A 25,915-nucleotide genomic window follows, 5' to 3' on the forward strand; every position below is an offset into this window, starting at 1 on the left:
AATGCCTGCATCTGTAACTTTCACTCTATGCATCTGAAGAAGTGAGGCTTTTACCCAGAAAGCTTATGCCCAAATAAATCTGTTAGTCTTTAAGGTGCCACCAGACTCCTTGTTGTTTTTGTAGATACAGACTAACACGGCTACCCCCTGATACTTGAGGTTAGCAGTTCACATAAAAGCATATAGAGGAACCAGGTTTTGAACTAATCTGAGTTAAAATCTGGTCTGCCAAGTCTTCATTGCTATTTAATCCGAGTTAGCATCGTACCTTTTTTGCATGTAGACAGACCCCAAGACAAAACATCAGAGGTATGATCTATTCCCATCAGTCTCAATGGGGTGTTAACTCTGAAACCTGAAGACCACAATGTAAAAGTCATATTATTTCATTGTTGACCCTTTTAGTAGAAACACCTAATTAATGTGGTTATCTTACAATTTTAGGTCGCCTTCCCCATATCTCCTTGGCTAACAAACCCAGCTGCCCATACTTACAGCTATTTCCCTCAACCCATCGTAACTCCCGAAGTGCAGTCAGGAACTAATCAATACAAAAGTCTGCGGCACAGTGAATAAAACCTGCAAATATGCAGACAGTGTCGAAAAAGTCAAAATAAATATCACAGAGGCTACTGTACTGAGTGTATTATTATTTTTCAAATATAACTTAATGAAAATTCATTTAAAAAGAAATTAAAGGAAGTTGCTGAACAATTTCCAGTCTGGCATCATATATGAAGAATTGTTTGTATGGCAAAGGAAAATGTTCATATTGCATCACACACACAAATGAACGGTATCAGAGTACTACAAAAAGAAGTTAGTAAAAATCAAGATTACAAAAAAAGTGAAGAGCAACAATGCCAACATGAAAATCCCAGCCCTAAGAAAATTAGTCTTTTGACAGAAAGCTTTTTTCGATACAGTGCATCCTGTTTTCGTGAAACTGGAAGGATCAGTTATTAAAATACTAATAGAGTCCCATTACAACAGCTAGGGTCAACAGCAGAGGTAAGCAATCTCCCAGGAAGAACTTTATTAGATTCAGGATGCTCCAATATGCTCATGTATGAATTGTTGTGGGACCTAATTAGAAGTTTGGACAAAGATTGAATATTTGATACCAGAACCATAGAAAAGTAGTGAAATCTGGGTATTGACTACCATAGTCCAGATTTTAGAAATACAAAAGTAATCTAATTAGCTCATTTCTAGTTAAATTTGTATACTCTTTGGAAGCTGCATTAATCAGAGGTTAATAGGAACAACAGTTGTGTGATTAATCTAACTGGCCACAGGATATTACCCTTGTATCATAGAAAATATGGCTAAAAGAGGATTTGTTTAGTAATGAAAAATGTACCTCGTTTGATAGTGGCGGTTTGGATATATCAAGCCCATTTTAAAAGTTAAAGCCTAGCATCCTGCAAGCACTGTCTTCAAGTTTCATTGCACTTTAGTGCCCTATCCTGCAACCCTTACTCATATTAACAGCTCTTATATATGCAAATTGACCTCTGAATTCAAAGCAGTCACTTGCATGAGTATAAACTATTTGTGTATGCAAGGATTGTGTATGCAAGGCACATAAAAACTTTAATATTTTACACGTATGCCTGCATTAAATAGAAACATTTTGTAAGTATCTGCTGTCATACACTGCAAACAGTCCCTCCACTTACCCTACAAAGTTCTCTGTCAACACATTTGAATTACACCATCTCACAAAATTCAGGATTATTCTAAAACACTCTTCTGAAAATTGGTGTAATACTGCATTTCTCTACTGATACTAATTATGCAATTCAAAAGGATAACAGCGTTTACAAGGATATTTTTAACACTGTTTTTATTTAATATTTGTAAATGTATTTGACAGCAATCATGTGTCATACTGGAATAAAACAACTACACAAAGTATCAGTATGAGAAATTTGCCCTTAGATTTTCCTGTGGAAACAGCAAAAAGTAGGATAGCTCATAAATTCCACCCAATTCTTAAAATGTGAATGGGAAAAAATTAATCACATCTGGATCAACTGAATTCAGTAGATGCAGGAAACAAATGGTGACAGTTACACAGCCTTGACCAAAAGAAATAGAGGCTTTTGTAGGCCACTTTTATACAGTGTCATCAAAGCTGCAATACTACAATAGTGAATCCAATGACTTTTAGCCCACTGATATTTTCCTACAGGAGTTGGGCGGGAAAGGAATTCTTTCTAAATAAAAGTGTTGGAGTGCTGACTCTCATTTCTTTTAAGGGTAGAAGCTGGGCAAAGCTATCTTCTTGTGATATCAAATGAAGTTTCTGTTTCAGCAAGGAAACAGTGCATTCCTCAGGGTGAGCTTCTTAAGAAGCGAGGGAGCAAGAGTATTGGCACTTTTAAGACTTTAATTAGGACTATATTTATATTACTATATACCCATTTACATAAACATCACCCCAGCTGAGAGGCGTGTTGTACAAATGCATATAAAGACATGGACCCTGCAAGAAAGAACTTTCAGTATATGGATGGAGCATCCTGTAAATAGGCAAGCAAGTACCTTGCATTGACAGGCTTAGCTACATCCAAAGACTTTGGAGGCAGCAAGACATTTTCCCAGTACTGGGATTAGAGCATCATGATTAAATCTGACTGCAGGGAAAGCTAATGTAAAATGACCCAGCTTTAGGGGTAAAATAAAATGGCCAGAGTTTCTATCATGTCTTATTCTCCTAGATTCTTCTGTTTTGGCATTCCTCAAGCAGACACTCACTCCTCTGGAACCATCTTTGCTAGCCAATAACTAGGGGAGAACTTTAAGTGATTCAGTATTGTTTCAAGTATAAATCCACCTGCTAAGCAAGCCAAATTAAAGTGTATCATAACCTTTTCTGGAAGGCATTAGTATATCAGTCTTATGAAGCCTTAGAAACATAACGTATTTCACAACAATCCCAGAACCCTCAGTGAAGGTTCAGACTCCCAGAGGAGGAATTCAGTCCATTTTCACTGTTGCTAGTTTTAGACATCAGCCATTCAGCTGGAATGAAATGCCTTATTTTCTTCAATAGCCACAGAAAGATTTGCTTTCTCAGGAAGAGACCATTTTATCCTTAAGAACTCCATAAAATGCAAGGTCCTGAATTAGGCCAGCTGTACAAAAAGAGGTCTTTGGAAGTAGAAGAACAGAGATTCGTTGCTTTGATTAGAGTGGTGATGTCCTCATGCTAGCAACAGAAAAACTAAACGAGACGCAACCTTAGAGGAGGAGGAGGAAAATAAATATTTTGATATCTCTAGAGCAGAATCTTAAAGATCTCTTTCACTCAGGCTACCATGGCTTCATTGTAAATGAGACTACCCTCACAATATGCCAAGAGTATATTCAAAATAGACATTGATTTCCAAAATTTTATGGAGGAAGAATGAGGAGAGACTCAAGAATTGAGTCTGCCGATTAGGAACTTCAATAGGAGTGAAATCAGGACCTTAGACACAGCCTTGTTTCAGAAGAAAGGCGGTAGGGAAATAATCTGTGCTTACTCCTCAGAGACCATTTCTCTGAGTTGGAGGTGAAGGCGTGATTCCCACCTGAAAAACATACTTGCTCATTGAGGTAGCACGCTAAAAATAGTGGTACTAACCATGGTAGTATGGGCAGTGGCAGCAGCACCACCATTAGGGCTGCCTCAAGTACAAACCTAGCTCATGCTGCCACTGCCTGCGCTACTGTAGCTACACTAGTTTTAATGTGCCAGCTCAATCAGAGCTAGCACACGTATACCCACTCAAGCTGAGAATCACATTCCTAGATTAAGTATAGACGTAGCTTAAGACACACCTGTTCTGTGAAATTCATGATACTGGACTCATGAGGGAAACTCAGAGGCTGACCACATATTATCTGGATTTCCCATTGTCTTTTACCATACAAGCAGGGACATAGTGGCAAACAAGGCAAAAAGATGTTGCCACACCAAATTGCAACCACAAACCACAGGAGAGCAAGTACCTAATCTTATATTTTTTCTTGTTGATGCGTGCTGCCCTGACTATGTCTAGTCACATAAGGAGCAAAAGTTTTGATTGGTGTGAAATCAGTTCACAGAACTTGACATGTGTGTATGTGTGAGAGTGAGAGAAAGACAGGCAGACATTTGCCTCTGTTGAGTAGTTTGCCTATTAATTGAGAGGATGGACTTGGGCCCCAGTCCTGCAAAACCCTGCACTGTGCAGAGCCCAAATGACTTCAAAGGCATATGAGTTTGCCCGTGTGGAGTCACTGGCAGGATCAGAGCCTAAATCTGTAGAGATGAAGAAGAAATGGTACTTTCCCCCCCCTTTTTTTGTAGGTGTAGATCTGGAAGCTAATTAAAAGCCTGTTAGTTATTATTACAACTATTACCAACAGCATTATCTTGCACTTCTGTAGAGCTTTTCATCTCAGGATCTTATGGTATTTTACAAGTAAGTAAACTCCACAACACCCAGTCTGGTAATTGTATTTCACTCACTTTACAGATGGGAACACTGTGGCACACAGAGGTTAAGTGACTTGCCCTAGACTACACTCTGAGTCGGCAGTAGAGCTGAGAAAAAAAACACAGGAATCCTGACCCCGAGACCTTAGATTTAACCAGAAGGGTTACACTCCTAATATTATCAGCATTCTATTTCCTTCCTCAGTTTCTATGAGCATTATTATATTCCTCATTATTTCTTATGGGAAGGAAAAACAAGGAAGTACAACACAGCATGGAAGAAATAGGTCAAACAGCATTTCTGGAGAGTTAGATAACTGACAAAAGTATTCTTGTGCAACATATTTTCAAGTACAAATAGCAATACTTCTTCCCACATCTCAACGGTGGAATCCTACAAGGGGAACACGGAACTCCGCTCAGTATAATGAAAAGACATGCCTCATTAACTCTTGGACATCTTCTCATTTCTTGGTCATAAATCCTATTACCTTGTATTACAAACTGCCATAAAACTCACAGATAAAAGATAATTTATGCTCAGTGTACAGAAGCTAATGTTTCTGTACTCCCGAGAAGCACAGTACCAGAAAATGAGAAAGTATGTATGTGAAACCTTAAGCCATTCGTACTGAGCATGGGTAGCATGATAAACATGACTCTGAGGGCCTAATGTTCTTCAGCCAGAGTATATCCTAATGGTAATTGACATTAGCAAAATTTCAAGCATAAAAAGTATGGACTAGTACATAAAATATCCTGCTCATAAGAAATGATTATTCCTTATTAAGGATTCTTTTTTCACCACAGAGAGAAATATGATCACTATTCAGTGCAGAGATATATATTCTATTTTTAATTTTTTGCTTAAATCATCACATTGGAAACTGCTTCAAAGGAAATGTCACCTGCTGGAGCATCTACTCTGCCTCCCTATTTATAGTCAGAGGAATGTGACATACTAAAAAAAAATAATTTCCACTAGTATGCAATCTTTCCTTTGAAGAAACCAAAGTACTTTACAAGTGTTCGGCTAAAAACGAAGCTCTTAAAGGTATTATTTTACCCATTTTACAGACAGGTAAATAAAGGCACAGAGCGAGGTTAAGTGACTTACTAAGGGCACAACATGAGCCAACGGCATTGCTGCTTTCCTGACCTAATCATGTTGTCCACTTCTACAAATTCAGCCATACATAGAATTCAATCTGTCAATTGATTCTTTTAAGATTCACAATGAATGAGGCAGGAGATCATTCTTAAAAAGTATAAAAAACTGACATTAAATTGATTAGGTTATATACTTTCATATACTTAAAAACACATTGTATGAACAGGGATTATAAATGCTTTACCAAAAAATCCTCTGTCTTCTGATAGATATATTAATTTATAATACAGGTTCCTGCAATTAACTCTATCTGGGGCTACATCTTAAAACAATCCAGAAATTTAAACTGATTAAGACTGTGGCAGCCTCCCTAGCAAGTGGCATATCTCAATGGGAGATGACACCAGTGCCCTGGGATCAGAAGTGGCTTCCAAATCTGTTGATCTTCAGGGCACAATGAAAGGATCACCGTTTATTCAGGCTTTAGGGGAATGAGAAAAATGATAAAAACTGGTGTTTGTGGGTGAGGCAAGATAGTCACACCCCAAAATTATCTCTGCTGATTATTTCTGAGGGGTGGGACTAGGGAAAGCTGCTGGCTTTATGTTAATATCACCCTGTTTCTAACTATGTCAAAGATGTGTACAGCACGGGGTAGGTGTACTCTCCATTTTGGTTATAAATAAAAAACAAACAAACAACATATAGGGAGGATACATACTATACTCTTATGTTAATAGGAAAGAGTCTAATTTTATCTTGGAGCTAAAATGCTTTTTGCTCATACTTTGCTGTCCCAGAAACCCAACAACAAAAATGGATCCTTTCTCCTGAAGAGAGAATGCTTTCCGAACTGCATGCTACATGAACGTGAAAGATTTCCTTGCAAGACGTTGTCACAGTTAAGGGAAACTGTCTTGTGTTCTCCCTCTGTGGTCCAGCAAGGGCACCTATTTTTAAGCTTTCGGCTCCCAGTCGTCACCTCTCTTGGGCAGAAAACCCTAACTTTTCCCTACCTAACTGGGATTTTTCCAGGCTACACAGTTCCCTGCCTACATTGTATTATTCCCAGGTAGCCAAACTACCTAAACAGGCCAGCGTCAGTGCTTTGCTTTTCCTTCAATGGCTATCAACATCATAGTTGCCCACAGTTATAAATTACCACCACTCTTTCTAAGCAAGCATATTTATTCTTGAGGTGAAAGCATCAGAGAGAAAACATTAAAACAATAAAAGAACCTACTCGTACACTAATAAGCTTACCAGAGAGCACCCCCACTCCAACAAGGCCTCTGGTAGGAGGTCAGTCCTTTAAATATGACAAAGAGGTTTTCCTGTGGTTACAAATTCCTAACAGCTTCAGCTTGGAGCAAGAACGCAAACTGTGCATATCAACCTGTTTCTTTATACAGCTTGGGCCTTTAAAAGCTCCAGCCTCCAGAAACAGGTGAACTGCAAACAATGGATCTCTCCTCAGGGCATAGCTTCCAAAGGTTTCGATTTTGAACAACAGGTGGAGGGCATTTGCTTTCATCTCCCCCCAAGTATTTCCCAGGAATTCCACTTCACACATACTGTCCCCCCCCCCCAAATCATTCTTGTCTGCCACATTGTTCAGTATAGTCCTTTGATCATCCAGGCCCACAATAATACGTAACCTTTGCATTTAATACAATGGACTCCAAAGATACTTAAACTTAATTCAATAGGTTTTTTCAAGAATATTGCAGGACACTGCCACATCTGTCACAGATGTCCTTATTAATTTTATAATTTGTTTTCATGTATCATGCTATCCCACTTCTTTTGTTCCTCACTTGCATTATCTCAAAAAAGTCAGTTCATCTCCCACTGTGCTCTAATTCTCTCCTACCTTGATTTTAAATTACAAAGCAAAAAGAGCTGTCATTTTCCATAGCTATTTACAAGAGAAACTATCATAATGTAAACCTAAATTGAACGGAATAGGAAGAAAGTACTTCCAATATAGGAATATTATTTATTCCTATTTATAAACTACTTATTTGATCTTATCTGGAAAACAGAGGGTTAAAATTATTTTCCGAAAGGATGGAAGATAATGGAGATGACAAGTTTAAACCAGCAATGAAATGGAATTGTGTGTCAGTTAGTTTTAAGATTGCTGTAAGATTCCTGCCCCCTGAATCTGCCCTTTATTTCTAAATACTAGAAACAGCCTGGAGTTATAAAAGTCATCAGCTGGCAATGCTGTACACCAGCCAGAAACTGAGTGAAAGAAGCATTAGCCTATGCCAATGAAAAACAGTATTAACACGTTTTGTAAAAGTGTAATAAAGGGGTAAAAAATTATCAGTAAAACAAAAAACCCCACTTAACACACTGCACAAATAAGTAATAATGATACAAAGGACTTTTGTTCAAGTTGTTAGGGGGTGAATTATTCCTTCAAAATTACATAATCTTAGCTCTGACATTTTAGAAGCCGTTTATACAAAACAAAGAATTAAAATAGCTACATGATAAAAGCAAATATTTTAAATGCTAAACTGGGCATTTCTAATCTTATTGAAACTCCTCAAAATGCTCTAGCTAGCCTTCTCAAAAGTTTCCTAAAATTAATTTAGTGTCAGTACAGTATGTGCAAATCATTCACAGCCAAATTACTTCCCACTTTCAGATTTGATCGCAATTATCCTTCAGCCCAGGTTTTTCCTCACTTTGTTCCGTATCTAGCCTTTTAGCTCTGCAACTAATAATCACAGTCATTCCTTGTCATAGTGGCAAATGAGCTCCTGTGCCCAGCATCCCTCCTACAGACAGAGTGCCTCATGTTGATAATGTAGAATTCGCCTCTGTGGATTTAAATCTGCAATCTCTTATAGAACCCTATTAATACCTCTCAGATTACAGTGAAGCATGCATGCATAGGGCAGGCTTGGTCATCAACCTTGCCAGTGAATCTCATTTTATAAGACAAACTGGATAAAAATGTATAGCTAGTTAAACTTGTAGAAATCCAGCCATCAGAAAAAATATTTCCAAACAGAAGCCAATAAGTAGCTGTTAGAAAAAAAGCTCTTTTACTCAGCTTTTGCTTCTAAATTAATTCTTAAAAGTGAAAGCTGCACAAGATATCATTTGTGTTAGTTTCTGAATCAATAACTGGATAAAAACCTGAACATCACAAAATCAACACATTTCTAAATAGATTCCCTCATTAATCACATCTGGATTTCAGTCAAAATAAATTGCAGCACTCGGACTATATGAGAATTCTGTCTGACATGTTTGTCAAGCCCTTGAATTTTCCTCGAGTTTTTCTCTCATGTGACAGTCATATATTTCTGTTTAAAATGAAAAACAAAGGGGAGAGGGAGATATGTTTAATTCCATTGGAATTTAATTTAAAAGTTGAAAGATATTTCCATTCATAACCAATTACAAAACTGAATAAAGTTTTAGCTCTTACTAAATTTTCACTTTTTCAGTTTCCCACCCTCTATTTAAAATCTGTTCTTGTTAATCCTGATCTCTACAGACAGAAGGTGCAAAATATACCATTCCTGCAGGGGTGTGGCCATAGGTCATCTCCCAGCTGCTAGAAATATATTTTAAATCTAGAGTCTAATTCTACAATCCTGAAGCAAGTGAAGCCCTGCTGAGGGAAAAGGCAGTTTTGACTGTTGGAATTGCAGCGTCATGTTTATTGGGGTCTCACACTTCATTTCACTTACAGGTTGAAGTAGGTAGATGAGGGAGCATTCTTGAATAACTATAACTGGAGTGGGAGTGATATTAGTTGCATGAAAGAGAGTCTCCACTGATGCCATGACTTGGTCAAAGCGTCCTCCAAGTCCACCCAAGGTCACAATCATATCAATCTAAAAGAAAAAAAAATCAAGATTAAAAAAAGGAGAACTTTAAGGACAGTTCTCTAAATACAAAACAAAATATCAGAGTTTATATGACAGGAACACAAATAATGCTTTAACTTCAGAGGTTTTCACCCAGATGAACAGTCTTTGGAACAGGAATGTTACTCCAGGATTTGGCCATCTGTCTGCTGGCGACTTCTAACTATCTATGGGCTATTACTGGTCTATTTGCAACTCCAGTGACTTCAATTAATTTGTGCCTATGTGTTTGTGAACTCACTGGCAGCTCAAAAGTCCAAATCTTCAGTGGGGTCCTTTAGCTCACATTAGTTGCCCATGTGCTCATGAATTAAACCCAACAGCCACAGCTGAGGACACTTTTGAAGATGCTATCTGTAGAGGCACTTGCTCTGTGTTCCCATAGCAAACAGAGTCTGATATTAATGTCGTTCTAGTACCATTGAATACTATTATGTGACTCCTGGGTTAATAAAACTTCATGTATTTGCTAGGGCTGTAGACTAATGCTTTATAAATTCATGGTCAGTGATGGTTAATCTAATAACGAAAGAACAGCTAATAACATCACACATGCACATAGTATTTTTCATCCAGAGATCTCAAAGTACTTTAACAAACATAAGTATTACCTCTGTAGCGGGGTGGACACCCGCTCCTGCCTGGGAGGGCTTGAAAGCAGCCCTAGAGAGGGCTGTAGCTCTAAAAGCTGGGCTGATTGGGGAAGCGGCCGCAGCTTGGCCACACCCCAATCAGGCCACAGCTGGCCTGTATAAGAGTCTGGGAGCCAGGAGCTCAGCAGTCTCTCTCTGCTTGTAGAGAGAGAAGGGTCTGGCTGCTAGGGAGCTGAGCAGGGTACTGGGAGTGGAGCAGGGCTGGGGTAAGGCTAGAGGAGCTGGGGAGCTCCAGCCTGGAAAACCCCCAGGCTGCGGGCCTACCTGAGGGCCTAAGACCAGTACCAAGGCTGCAGAGGGGCAGCCCAGCTATAGAGAGAGGCAGCAGGTCCAGCCCAACCTTGCCTGTGATGAGTGGCATATACTGCAGTCTGCCCCAGGGGGTGGGGCTAGATGGTGACTGGCAGTAGCCGTACACTGAGGCGAGGTGGGGTTAGTGGGTGGGGATTCCCCTGGGGGGGGAACCCTGAGACTGAGGGGTTCTGCAAGGGGGGGGCAGAAACCCAGTGAAGGGGCACTGGGGTCCTGGGAGGGACATGGGGGCCAGAGTGAGGTAAGGCGGATCACTGGCCTGCAGAGGGCGCTCCTGGCTGGAAAATGAGCTAATTCCCGAGGATGACCAGCAGGAGGCGCTGCAGGGGTGAGTCCCACTCCTTACAATCCCCTTTTTACAAAATGGGAAACCAAAGCAAATAAATGCTTACGGGCTATATGCTCTCACCCCCTTATTGCAGAGTACCTTACTTCAGGAGCAAACCCTCAATTGATTCGGTCTACTCAATCAGTTAACTATTGGTGAGTGTAAGGATGGCAGAATCTTGCCCTGAGTGATCTGCAATTCTCCCCATAGCAAGTCAGGGGCAGAGCCAGGAATAACATTCAGGTCACCTGTCCAGTTGCCTGGCCAATAGAAAACACTGTTTGGAATAGGTCAGTCTGCAGACTGGGTTATAATCTCAACTCTGTCACTCAACAAGCAAGGCACAACCTCTTCATGTTGTATCTTTCCTTATCAGTAAAATGGGAACATTTGCCAGTCTTTGTAAAGTGTTTCCAGACCCTCAGACAAAATGTATCATCTACATGTAAACTATGATTATTAGTAGTACTATAACATAGGTCAGTTATGCTCAGTAATGACTTTTTTTTAAAAGATGCTATTTTCACATTAGTCGTAACTACAGCCTTGCCACAATGCAGCTCTAAAACTTTTAAGTCTGCTGTGAAATGGCCATCTGGTGGAATTTCCAGTTTTATAGAGCTTTAGTCTACAGCCAGAGTGACTACATGACATTTTACGCAACCCATGAGCCACATAATGGTACTTCATGTATCTGGAATGATATATTAATAAACATCAGCTTCTATTTTTATTACAAGGGCTAAGACTTTATGATTGTGGCATACTTGTTTGCATGCAAATTAAGCCCCTTTCCTTTAGTCAAGAATATTGCCACCTCTCCTACTACCCAGGGCCGGCCTTAGTGAAAATGGTGCCCTGGGTGAACTTGTATTTTGGTGCCCTCTCCCCCCCCCCCCCAATCACCACCCTTGGCTCCTACAGGCTCCCTGGGCCCCCCCGGCATTGCCTCTGGGCCATTACCTATACTTCATATGGAATGTCCACAGGAAAGTCCATTCAGTGTAGATGGGCGTCTCCCATGGTCCATTGTGAGTTACATGTAGAGTGACCATATTTCCCTATACTGAATACGGGACACCTGGCAAAATTACTCTTATTCAAGTGAGTTCAACAGCAATCAATTGTACAAATATTCAAATTAACATCAAGTTGACTGAGCCCCTGTTAAAAATAAATACTGCTAGTTGGAGTCTTTTTATTTACTTTCTTATCCTTAAGGCTTTAGGGTTCACATAGGGAAGGGTGACACACAAACCCATACCCCCCCCCCAGGGAGGGGTGACACACACATAATCCCCTACATCTCTCTCACACATGGTGGGGAGGGGGTCTGTGACCAACCAACCCAGCCCCCTCTGCCCAGCGCTCTCAACCCTCCATGCCTGGCTGGGCACCCCGGACGGACCTGCCTCTCCTGGTACCTGGCACTGTGTCTTCCCTAGGCAACGTATGTGTGTGTGGGGGAGAACGCAGGGTCACATGCCCCCTCTCCCTAGATTTCTGCCAGGGTTCACACCAGAATGTGGCTGCCAGCAGCCTTTCGGCACTGTGAGGGAGGGAAGGGATGGGAGCTGCTTCCAGCTGCAGAGGAGGGGAAGGGATGACCTGGCTCATGTCATCTCTCCCCCGACCCCTCCCGTGTGGCTGGAAGTAGCTTGTCCCTTCTTGCCCACACAGTGTCGAAAGGCAGTTAACACCTCCAGGCTGCTGCTGACCACCAACATAACCCAGCCGTCTCCTATCCCCCGGCTACAGCGCTTACAGGAAGGGGTTAAGCCTGAAGGATGCATTATGCACCACGGCCCAGGAAACCTGACTGCAGGGGCTTCAGTGAACCCAGCCAAAGAGGTGACTCAGCAGGGGAGGGTGCCCAGGGGACAGAGCAGGCCTAGGCTCCCTGGGGATAGGACCCGAGACAGGGTGGTGGTGGTGAAGAGGTGCTAAGCCCCTGCCCCGGGGGTGGAGGTGGGGCGCTGCTGTAGAGCCTGCAGGTTCAGGGTGTGAACAGGCTGGAAATTGCTATGTCAGCTATAGCTTAGCTGAGGGGCGGAGAGGCTTCCCCAGGCCAGCGCTGTGCGGGGCTTTGGCACATGCAAGGCTGGGCTCCTCCTGGCCAGTGCCCCAGGCCGGAGGGTCTTCAACTTTCCTGGGGTGCCTGCCCAGCCAGAGGCCGTGGGGGAAGGAAGGAGCCTGCTGACCAGGCTGTTGGTGAGCTGAGCGCTCTGACCAGGGACTGCTTCTCTGCTCAGCGCTAGGAGTGGGACGCACTCCGCTGGGGGCGAGGGAAGATATGGAGGAGCAGCGGAGCTGCGGAGGCAAAGGGACAAAGCAGGGAGAGGAGAGCGAGGGAGGAAGCACGTAAAGGGTCCCACCATCAGCCTTGCACACCTACCCGCATCATCGGCCACTGGATCCCCCCCACTCACCGCTGGTGGGCAGATGACTGGCGAGCAGGGATCTGGCCAGCAGCAGGACCCACCAGTACTGATTGGGGGGGGAGGCGGGAGAGAGAGGGAGAGACACAGAAAATATGGGACAGTTTGCCCGTTTTTAAGAAAAAGTCGGGACACTTCCAGAAGGTCTTAAATACGGGACATCTGGTCACCCTAGTTAAGTGTCCCTTGATGAGCCACTTACTTTGACTAGTCCTTCCAAGATGTGCTGGCTAACTACCTTGTGGGCGTTACCCCAAGAGAAAGCATTTGAAATATAGGTATAGAGCCAATACTCATAATTTCAAATACAAAAATGATACTTGCAGACAAATAGCATATTCAGCAAATCATAACCTTTTCATAGACATCTTACATGCCACATTTTGTACAAGATTTGTTGCAAATATTACAGTAGTTGCAACGATGATCTACATGGTCATGTTTTAATCAGATAATGTCACAATGAGTAACTGCTACAACTAGCAAATTCCTAGGCCACTGTCAGCAGAAGTAAGGGTGTATTGCCACACTTCTGTGCTGCTGCGGTGGCTTGTGGTGCCTGGCGCTTGGCGCTGTCACATGGTGGCTGCATCTTGCCTGAGCCCACGGCCCTCCTGCAGCCCCTAGCCACTCCTGGCTCACCACGCATTTTGACGGGAAGTACCAAGCAGTAATACCAACAGTAATAATACAAGTGTGTGTGTGTATGCGTGACAGTGTGTTTGTGTGTGTGTGTGAGAGCACCAGTGTGTGAGAGACAATCTGTGTTGGGGGACTGTGAGGGGCAGAGTGTGCGTGGGTGTGAAGGAAGTTTGAGAGACAGTGAGCGCACTGTCACCTTAAGTTCCCCCTCTTCCCTTGCTAGGTCCGGCTTCCTCCCCCCCCGTGTGGAAGTTTTGCTCCTCCTGACCCCGGCCTGGCTGGCCCCCGCTGGAGACCAAGCGGCGCAGGGATGCAGGCTGGGAGGGAGTCGGCTTTGCTTTGGACAGCGAGTGGTGGGCCGTGCGGCCAGTGACCAGCCCCGGCCGCGCCGCTCTGGGGCAGAGCTGGAGCTTTCAGCCAGCTGGCTGAGGAGCGAGGGGGTGGGGAGGTCGAGGAGAAGCCTGCCGGCCCAGCGTGGGGGAGGGGCTGGAGAAGAGAGGCGTCCGGCCACAGCCACCCAGGGGAAGCTCGAGCCCCTTGTGGCACCTCCCTGGCTACGGTGCCCTGGTGTGGGCCCTGTTTGCCCGGCCTTGCTACTACCCCCGAAAAAACAACATTGAACTAATGTAATAATTGTTATTAGCTGTGCACATTTAAATGAGAAATAACCAGAGCCTTCCAATGGAGAAAGCACTATTTTCCTATATTGATAAAGATCACACAAATCTAAAATAGAACCAGCATAATCTTGGGTTTTCCTCCACTTTCCCTGCTTGTCTTACTGGTCTTCTGTTTAATAAAGTTATATAGCCTAGATCTCTGGCTAACTTATGCTACCTTTTTCATTGTATTGATTCTATTGTAGAAACAAACTGTGTTAGTTTGACTGGCAGCAATTCCTATTTAACAAAGCTGAATCTGATGTTATTGTTACAAAAAAAGAAGTCCTTTAAATCACTAACAATAGAAAGACCCCAAACCCGCAACTGACAGCATGTGAGTGGATTGTTATACCCGTCTGGAGCTCCACTGACATCAAGGAGGCTCTGCAAAGGCTCAGTGCGTGACCTGCATATAACATATGGTCAGCTATAAGATTGGGGCTTTAATTAGCCCCAATGAGCCAATTTTCAGAGAGCTGCTCTTTAATTTTATGATATGGGTTTTCTACCATATGGGAACCTGGAAGGATTGTGTTCTTTTGTTTGACTTTGATATTTTCTGTCTTCTAATAAAATGGAAGGGAACACACTTTATTTTGACTTGTTGGACTCTTATGCTGCAATTTTAATATTACACCTGACAATATTTACCAGTAAGTACACACTATTTAACTTGGGGTGGAGGAGAGGGATGGAAATTTGGCTAGTTTTCCTCATACACTACACATTTCCCTCCACTGCAAAACTGCCAATTTGGATGCTGAATTTTGCTCTCAGATACTTACACAAATGATACCTCTTGTCATGAACTATAGGACCTATTGAAAATAATACTGTAAAGTCCTGGGTGAATTATTTTGTGATACTGGTAAAAGATTTCTAATTAAAAAAATAAGGTTTTTCTATTTCTATTAAAGTGTACTATAGTACTATACAAAAATGGTCTAAAATATTATTCCACTAAAAATAATGGCACTACATTGTTTTGGTAGATTAGTGTACAATACAGTACTTTAAAAAAAAGTTTAGTTCTACCTTAGTGTTTTAAACATCACAGGAATATCCTGCTGAGCACAAAACTATAAAATATCAGGGTTGGGTGAAAAAAGATTATATTAATTTTCACGTGATCCTTATATCTGTTATTCAGGAACTATTTGAACTTGGGAAGACATACAATAGAACTGTGATGAGTAGGCAAGTGAAGACAGTGCAGCATCACAAAAGCAGAAAGAGAGAAGTCAGATTTTTGTTGTTTTGATTGTCGGCGTCCCTGCCTTACAAAAGAATCCTGGCATCAGCAGCGACAAACAGGTGCAGACGATATACTGATTTATAAAGGATCTGTTTGAAGCACTAGGTATCAATGCAAACTTCTCTCTCTCTCTCTCTCTCTCTCTCTCTCACACACACACACACACACAAAATGCACATCCACACCAACCAAAAATCATAACCTCCACTTACAAAGTAAAATCATGAACCAACAAAACAAGAAACTTTTTCCGGTCTTTGATATGCCAATGGATATGCCTCGCAGACACACAGACAAAACACGCCCCCCTCCAAGAAATATTTCAGACTATGGGGCAAAAGAGGAATGAATTCCAAAGCCCAGAACTTCTCACAGATTCAGAGATTTTATGGCCAGAAAGAGATCATTAGATCATCTAGTTTGACCTCCTGTACAACACAAGCCATAAAATTCTACCCAGATACCCCTTTAATGAGCTCCCTAACTTGTGTTTAACTAAAGTGCATCTTCCAGCAAATCTTCACTTTGATCATCAGCCCTTTATCTACAATTTGTTTTCATAAAGTGTTCTCCATTCACAGCAATAAAAATACAAAATATTTTTTGAAGTTTTAATCCTTAGAAATCATGGCCATTTAATAGCTGTGCGTGGACAGGGTTGTACTCCTCACACACCCACTGCACCTTCTCCAAGACTCATCCATATTGTTTAGCATTTTACAGGACAACTCACTTTAATTCTGAGACAACTGGAGTCTAATGACCAATGTAGCGGTCTTTAAATGATGTACTTGTGAATTCACGACACAAAGGATTTCAGGAGTTACTAACATACAATAAAATAATACAGCAAGGGAGTCAAAAACATATTACTTTGTACCTGCAGCTCAAAAGAGGCTGTTAGATTTCTCTCTCGCACAATTAAGACCTGATTCTGAACACATGGTAACCACAGGGAACAAAGGCTGCCATCACACCATGATCAAGTTGCCCAGTTTTTGCTACCTTTCCTATTGAGACTATTTAAATGTACAACTGGCTTTAAACAATATTCCTCCATATACATTGGTCTCGCTGACTTTCTTCTTTTTTGTGTGGACAGGTTAATTACCAAGAAATTAATTATGTAATTAAAGAATGCGTATTTAAGGAACACAGGGTCGGCCCACAACATTTTGGCACCTGAGGCGGGATGACGCCCCCATACCTCCTCGCTTGGGCCAAAACTTTGAAAGGTCTCAATTCTGCCTTCTTCCTGTTCTACTCCTCTCATGGTACTGCTCTGCTACCTACCCCAATAAAGGAGAACTAACAACTTAAAAGACCTTGTTCAAAAATTTGAAGTACTGTATATACTCGTTCATAAGCCGATTTTTTTTTTTTAGTAAAAAAGGGAAGCATTAGAGAAGGAGGTCGGCTTAGGAACGGGTATAGAGAGGGAGACGTGGGACACAGCCCCTCCCCCCCCAACAGAGGGAGCAAGGAGAGGCAGCACAGCCAGATGGGAAGAGGCGGGGCCAGAGTCTCTCCACTTCTGGCCACGTTGCTCTCCCCCCAGCCTCCGAAGCAGCTGCAGCCAGGTCAGAGACATCCTCCCTGGCCCTCCCCAGATAAGGTTGGAAGGGATGGGATGGGGAGAGTGTGGGGGTCCCGGGCTAGGGGTGGGGTCATGTGGGGTGTGGTCACAGGGGTTACTCCCCTGACTCCCAGCTTCTCCCCCCCAAGTTGCTGTCCCAGCCCGTCAGGGTAAGCAGCTGGCGCACCAGGACACTTTGTTTACTTAGGTTTACCTCCGGCCTCCGGACGCTCAAGGTAAACAAACCATCTCAGCCCACCAGCGGCTTATCCTGATGGCCCAGGAGCCAAAGTTTGCTGACTCCTGAATTATAGTGTCGGCTTATGAACGGGTTATAAAAATTTTCCATTTTTACGTATCCATCTTGGGGGGGGGTCGGCTTATAAACGAACCGGCTTATGATCGAGAATATACGGTAACACTTAAACTTTCAAATGCCTGAACAGCAAATATAACTTTGCTTGTCTGCATAGTAAACACTGGCATTTTTCTCTGTTTGAATAATCAAAGTGATGCTTTCCGTGTTTTCTTGATTGCAAAGATTTGAAGTGCTTCCTGCTGAAGTTCCACAGTCTGGGCCAGCTCATGCTCTATTGAGATGGTTGCAAGGCCAACCAGCCTCTCCTATGTCATTGTGGAACATAGATGTGTTTTTATTAACTTCAGCTTGGAGAAGCTGCGTTCTCCACTGGCAACTGTTACAGGAAGTGCTAGAAGTATGCACAGAGCAACAAAAGCATTTGGAAAGAAGATGGTCATCTTATTTGTGCACATATATTCCAGAACAGCCTTTGGAGTTGATCCTGCTGAAATGTATCTTGAAAGGGCTTTCAGTTCATCACCTAAATCACTCTCATCAATATCGCGCATGTCATCATGTGTCAACAGTGTCTCTAGTGCCCTGCATTGCTGGTGTAGGTCTTCTTCAGGTATAGAGAGGAGTTTTGGAATATCATACAACATCCCAAATATACTGCTGTGTTCCTTGAGCTGCATGAAACTGACTGTATTGCACAATCTAGCACCTGGTTAAAGAACTCAATTTTGAATTGTTGTTTGGGGTCTCTTATGGGATTATCCCGTGCCTTGTAATCAAAATGTCGTCTTCTTCAGTGATTCTGTATTCTTGAATGGGTGGTGAAATAGCTTCAGTGTGAAGTTCCTCTGCCAACTTCTGTGCACTCTTCAGAAGTTTTGAAATCCCTCATCTGACCGGAAAGACTGTAGGTATGACTTTGCTTTGTCCAGTTGTTCCATTGCTCCAGATAGATCACGGTCAACACCTTGGAGTCTCTTGCTTACAACATTTTTTTTTCCAAACAAACAGTATGTCATGCCACAACACTAAGCCACATAGAAATTTGAAGTTAGGTATGTTTCTGGTGATTCCATTTCCCTCTGCCACTGTTCTCCCACGAACAGTTCCTGTCATAGCATTATCCTTCATAATGGCAACTATGGCATCATCTATCTTCCCAATTTGGTGTTTGATAGGCTTTATCGCCTCCATTCAACTTTCCCATTGTGTGGCACTCAGTGGTTTCAGTGTCAGAGAGGATGTTCCCAGATGTTGCTTTGAAATTTGCCATCGAAGAGTTGATGCAGAGAAAAATATATAGATGCTTTGAATTACATTAAAAAATTCAGCAGCCTCACTAGAAGCTGATGCTGCATCACTGACCACCAAGTTCAATGAATGAGAACTGCATGGGACAGAAAAAAGCTTGAGGGTTTAACTCTCGGATCTGTGTCTGCATTCCTCTGTTCTTTCCTCTCATGTTGGCACCATTATCATAGCCCTGACCTCTCATGTCAGCTATCGCAATTCCCATATCTTCCAGCTTTTTAAGATGCACATTTGTCATACCAGTTCCTGTAGTATCATCAATGTCAATAAATTCTAGAAAATGCTCTCTGACAGTCACCACTGCAGGGACATTTTCACTAGGTTCTGTTGTTGTTACAAAATGCACCATTAAAGTCATGTGTTATGTATGGCTGATGTCAGGTGTGCAGTCCAGAATAACAGAGTAATATCTTGCTGACTTCAGATCTGCCACAATCTTCTGTTTGACTTTTGTTGTCAGTAACTGTATGATCTCATTTTGAATTGTTTTTCCAAGGTAGAGGTGTGTCTACATTTATTAGGTGGTGACTCTTCTTAGATGCTCCTGGAGTACAGCATCAAACTCAGCCATCAGCTCCACAATTTTAAAGAAGTTTCCATTGTTTGGCATATACAGCTGATCTGAAGTGCTGCGCAGCGCTAGGTTTTGGGTAGCAAGCATTCTCACAATGTCAATGAGCCTTTTCAGAACATTTTGCCAGTAAAGAAACTCTGATGCAATCTTCTCTTGATGCTGATCATCTATGGTGGCCTTTAACCTTAGTCTCATCTCAAGCTCTTTCCACCTATGGAATGGTCTCTGGTGATTTGCTGCCTTCTCATGGCATGCCAGATTTCTAGCCAGATTTTTCCAGTTCTTTGTTCCTGTAGAACCCAATGTGGCTGGAACATTAGACTGGAAGAGTTTGCAACAAAAACAGTATGCAGCATTCTGGGTTTTTGAGTACATAAGCCATGGCCTCTCCACTTTTTCACCATTGGGGATTTCACACTAGTAATGTGTTGGATGGAAACTTCTATTTTCATTGTCTTTGGGGAACATGGCGTTTTTCACTTGCCGTGGCCCATGCAGTACAAGGAAGTCCCTCAGGCTACTGCTCAAGTGGGTCCACAGTCCTGGATCATCTAGACTTAAGGAACTAAACTCAACAGCAGCGGTTTCTTGCGCCTCCACCACACTCTTCTCTGATCTACACTTTTCTTCAGGAATGTGCATGGGTACATCCATTTGAGATGGAGATATGGATGCTGCAGTAGCTGCCAGGTCACCTGCACTCTAACTGGAAGATCAAGCAGCTCCTCACCACTCACATCCTCACTGGCGCCAGAAGGCTCATCGTGAACATTTGTGTCTATGTATCTCAGGAGAGCTCCTTCCTGCTTAGATAGAAAAGCTTCCTTTGCTTTCTTTCTTTTTCTGAATGCTGCCCCAGAGGGGCGTTTTCTTCTTTCACTCATGACTGCTGTTCTGTGCCAGCTATAGTGGCTCTCAGCACTCAATTGAAGGGGACAAATAAGCAGGCTAGTAGCAGGGCCTGAGTGAGGGAAGACATCAGCATTTTAAGGGCCTAATTGTCTCCTACTACTTCAGTTGACTGCCTGTTTTCCTCAAGTGGGTTCAGGGAAGCAGGAGGAAACAGGAAGTTCCCTGAGAAGCTGGTGTTAAATCAATCCAGGCTCCTGGGGGTGCTAGAGAGGTACACAAGAGGCTCCTCCTCCTCTCTCTCCCTGCAGCTCCTGCTGCTTTCTGTTATTCCCTCTCACCTTTTCTCCTGCCTGCCTGTTATGTCTCTTGTGCCCTCCTTCCTCCAGCACAGCACTCCACCATCTCTGTGCATCTAGAGCAGAGAGAATACATATGCACCAGCAGCAGACACAATTTTCTACACTCTGGGTTCTAGTGGCGCCCCCTCACAGTCTGGCACCTGAGGCGGCCGCCTCAGTTCGCCTCATGGTAAGGCCAGCCCTGAAGGAACAGGTAAAAGGGAGAAGAGGAGGGCTCTAGGAAGCAGTGTGAAATGGGTGAAAAGGGTTTCCTATCTATACATTTCTACTCTGACCATCACTGTGGTATCGAGATGCCAAATACAAAGTTAAGAATCACTCAGAACACCCACTCTCAAATCTTTTGAAGCACCTTCACAGTCAGTGCCTGGCTGTATTCTATCTAGATTCTCATATTGTGCTCATCAGCATAGTACTGGATATCATGAACATGCGGATCACGGTGGCTTGGTTTTTTTAAAGAGGAAAGAGCACAATCTCCCGATAACCAGATGAAAGAAGGCCTCTCTTACCTCTGTTGCCATCTTCATATCTTACAGTAACCTTGAGACTGTGCACTATGGCACACAGAGGGGAAAATGTCCTCCTGTAGATGGTAAGATTAATGCTCTGGGCCCATTCCCAAAGGGCTTCACCCTTTCTACCTGGGTTCAGCTCCAGTCAGCTAACTTTCAAACACACATGGCACTGGAACCTATTCCATCTTATGATCTCCCTTAGCGAAAAATCTGAAGGAGATATGATTGAAGACTGATCCTTCCATGACTTCACTTGTAGGCTTTCAGGGAAGAACAGCTGTTTGACCAAAAACTCTGAAATGTGTCTCAGAAGACTGGGCAAAACCAGTGTAGTGCTGCACAGTTCAGTCTTATTATAGTTTATATGCAAGTCAGTAACACCTTCTGATCAACAGTGTCAAAAGCTCCCAAGAGATTGGTCATATGAGCATGGATGTTTTGTCCCCTCTCTGTGACTATGGAGATCCTCCATCTCTAGTGCTATTTCTGTGCCATATCCTGGTTAGAAACTTGATTGTGAAAGGGCTGAACGCTGTTTCCTTCTACTCTCCCATTCCTCTACTAGTTCTCATTCATAAAGAGATTATCCCTTTGTCCTTGACAGTTTTTTTAAAATTTCCCAAGCACCCATCCCTCACAGATATTGGAGAGCATTGCCCTTCATTTAATTGCTACAACACATAATAAAGGGGGTTATTTGGAGAGTCAGATACCTTAGCAATAACCAGATGCTTGCATTTACCTGCTGAAAAATGAGAGTATAAATGGCACTGAGTTATATTTATTGTCTCTTGGTAACACTGTACCAAGTTTGATCAATTTAGAAGAAAAAACATTTTTCTCAGTCAGCCCTGCAAACTCAGCCCGCAATCTCTATTTCCAGCTGTACATTTTCTGCTTCATACATCAGCAGCAGTATTGAGGATTCTGCCATTTGGAAAGTAGTTGACAATTCCTTTGATGATGCACGAGCCAGAATAGATTTCAGTTCACCTTCCTGTAGCTGTATTAGCTCTCTAGTGCTAGCTGGAGTGTAAAGTAGTCAATTTATTGTGATTTTACTTTGCAGCATGCGATATGTAAATTTAGTAATCTATAAATATGTCAACATTTTTAGGCCAAATAGCTGCTAAAATCAATAATTTTTGTTTTACAATATATGTTGGCCCTTCATTTCCTAGTAAAACAATCATATATTGACATCAGAAGTTTGCTCAGGTACAATCCTCTTACCTCTAGAAAGAACTTGCTCATTGCTCTAGCCAACTGACTCTCCAAGGGAAAAAGAACTCTCAGATGATGTCTGTCACTGTACCTGAGATGATAGCCCTCAATCAATTTCATTGTCACCTCACTGATTCCATTAATCTTGACATTATTTCGTTCCAGGTCAGTTGTTAGCTCCTTCACAGTCTCTCTCTCTCCTCTTATGTTCCTTGCCTTACATTTTTGCTACAGTACTTTTCTATTCATAGCTCTTTTTTTAATTTTAAGAAGGGAAGATTTAATTCACTGTGATAGCAGCAATAATATGCCAATGGATTGTGTTGGTCTGCTTAAACTGAGCAACATATTTGACAGTGAGATACAAAAAGGGAAAAAGATGATCTAATGGCTAGATCACCGAATTGCAAGTTAAGGGATTTTCTCAGCTCTCTTATGTAACCTTGGGCAAGTCACTTAAATTTCCATACCTCAGTTTCTCTACCCATAAATAAAATAAATTATAAATATATTTGTTTTACCTGTATAATGCCATAAAACATAACACAGTGTTTGACAGCCGTTGATTTAGGTTCTGTAAGGAAGGAAGGCCAGTCTGTGGTAAAGACACTGGGTTTGGAGTTCATTTTCTGACTCAGCCACAGACTGTGTGTGACCTTGGACAAGTCACTGAATCTCTTTGCGTCTCAGTTCTCCATCCACAGAACAGAATAATAATATTCTCTTTCTCCCTCTTTTTGCCTGTTGGAGTGAAGTGCTATGGCCTGTGTTATGCAGGAGGCCAGACCAGATGATCAGAATAGTTCTTTCTGGCCTTAAACTCTATGGATGAAGGGTACGGTATTAAAGCAGTACACATCCTTGTTGCCCAGACTTACAGCATATATTTGCAGGTGTTGCGTTAACTTTCTCTCAGTGATCTCTATGGGGATTATGTAAAATCTGTATCTAGCACCAGAGATGTGCTTGACACTGTGCACATAAATTAAAAGACAGTCCCTGCCCCATGGAGTTTCCATCATCAATTAAGAGCTCTTTGAAAAATTATCCAAATTTTTTCACAGTAATTTGTTCTTTGTGAATGGTTTAAATCTCATGTTTCATTTCAATAAACTCCCTCGTTGTCTGATTATTGGTTAAAGGAATAGAGGGCCTGATCCAAATAGAGGGCTCACTTTACCTAATAAGAGTCTTTCCCATGTCTTTGATTTGGGTTGGTTCAGGCCCTACATGACTTTATAACCAAAGCTCTAAATTTAAATCTAAACAGACTTTCTTCTGTAAAATACACTAAAGCCTAATCAAGCTTTATGCCTGTTGAGCTTTTGCAGGTTAAAAAAAAAAAAAACAGGAGTGCAAGAGTTCCAGTGAAATCAACCACAACAAATCCCGCAAAGCAAATCACTGCTCTCAGGAAAGAATTTAACTGAGATGATTAAACAGCTTCCCTTTTACTTTCAGAGACCAGTCCTTCACTGCACTGAATAATGCAATTCTCTGCTCTGGTAGTTTGATGCTGCAATCTGAAAACAGAGGACCCCGTGAAAGACTGGAGAGGAAAAAGCTGGATCAAGTATGACTGAAAACAAAGGTAGTAACAGTGAAGTAAGCTTTAATAAGACTGCAAAATATAACCCCAGCCACTGGTCAAAGGTATCATGATCAACAGGAGATTATACCATAGGCCTAAAGTTTTGCATTCAATCATTAATAAAAATAGCTGTAAAGAAAAACAAAGGATGTGAACTCTTCTTGACAACTTGTGGAAACTATTCTGTCGGGATTCCCAATACCAGCCCATTTTAAAATGTTAATCTATGACCGAAGTGTCATAGCTAAATGAAAGCTGTATTAGTGACTTTGTTTTCTGATGGGAGAGAGAAGAAAAATGGCCTGTTAGAGGCAGACAACAAAGTGGAAGTTTTTGGAAACACTGCGGACAAACACATGCCCCTGAATTTGTGTTCTTTAATACCATTGTGACGTTGCAGTCTATATAATTTTATAAAAATATGCTAATGAGTGAATATAATGTAACTGGAATATGCTTCATGCAAAAGGTCTCTTGTAAGGTATCATTACAAAGCTTATAATCTACTGAGTGTAATCATCCTATTTGTATAAATGTACCACTCTTGTATCTGAAACTAGAAATACGAAATATAACTCTGAGGGCCTATTGTAATTATGCAAAATGTGGGCCATTAATGGTGGTTTGGAATCTTGATGACTCCCATTAACCAGGACAATTGTCTGCAGATGGGTGTGTTTTACCTGGAAGTCTTCCTGTATACGTGTGTGCTGGCAAGTGGGGAATGAAGTCTTGCAGTGACATGTGATCATGTCACCTGAACTGGAATCCATCTTTAACCTGGTGTCTTTCCATTGAGAAGGAGGGGGTGGGAATCCAGAGAGGGACAAAGGATTCCCGCCTTATGCAAAAGATATATAAAGGGGTGGAACAGAACAAAGAGGAGGAGCCATCATGAAGAATCCCCTAGCTACCACCTAAGCTGGAACAAGAGCTGTAGCAGGGGAAAGAATTGTGCCCAGGCCTGGAAAGTGTCCAGTCTGAGGAAAAAACTTACTGAAGCATCTCTGAGGGTGAGATTATCTGTATTCAGTTTGATTAGACATAGATTTGCGCATTTTATTTTATTTTGCTTGGTGACTTACTTTGTTCTGTCTGTTACTACTTGGAACCACTTAAATCCTACTTTCTGTATTTAATAAAATCACTTTTTACTTATTAATTAACTCAGAGTATGTATTAATACCTGGGAGAGCAAACAACTGTGCATATCTCTCTATCAGTGTTATAGAGGGTGAACAATTTATGCTTTTACCCTATATAAGCTTTATACAGGGTAAAACGGATTTATTTGGGTTTAGACCCCATTGGGAGTTGGCATCTGAGTGTTAAAGACAGGAACACTTCTGTTAGCTGCTTTCAGGTAAACCTGCAGCTTTGGGGCAAGTAATTCAGACCCTGGGTCTGTGTTGGAGCAGACAGGAGTGTCTGGCTCCAGCAGGACAGGATGCTGGGGCCCCGAGCTGGCAGGGAAGACAGGGTAGAAGTAGCCTTGGCACATCGGGTGGCAGCTCCCAAGGGGGTTTCTGTGATCCAACCCGTCACAACCGTCATCTATGTTAAGTATTCATTTACTGAGATGTGATCCAAAAGAAACTGAGCACCCATGACCTACATTTAAAAACAATACCACAGTAGTTAAAATACACAAATCATCCAAAGCAGCAGGACTTCTCCTTCTCCTGTCATCTAATCACTAGTCAACAGACCAATATGATTCAAACCCACCACCTGAGACCAAACAGAAATCCTTCCCTCCTTTCCTCAGTGCTGCACCAGGGCTTGCTCAAATCACATTTGCTTTGCAGCATATCCAGGTCAACAGA

General features: G+C 42.1%; 1 protein-coding gene across 2 annotated transcripts in view; it reads right to left on the reverse strand.

Annotated features, from left to right (window-relative positions):
• LOC112103624 (thiamin pyrophosphokinase 1-like) overlaps positions 1 to 25,915 on the reverse strand; it is a 599,015-nt gene that overhangs the window by 164,915 nt on the left and 408,185 nt on the right. For both annotated transcript variants that reach the window (XM_026654049.2, XM_026654047.2), the window contains one exon: positions 9,299 to 9,445. In XM_026654049.2, the coding sequence (XP_026509834.1) occupies positions 9,299 to 9,445 (147 nt within the window). The remainder of the gene's footprint in view (positions 1 to 9,298; positions 9,446 to 25,915) is intronic.

Source organism: Terrapene carolina, unplaced genomic scaffold (genome assembly GCF_002925995.2).
Source record: "Terrapene carolina triunguis isolate 2854851 unplaced genomic scaffold, T_m_triunguis-2.0 Scaffold179, whole genome shotgun sequence".
NCBI lineage: Eukaryota > Metazoa > Chordata > Testudines > Emydidae > Terrapene > Terrapene triunguis.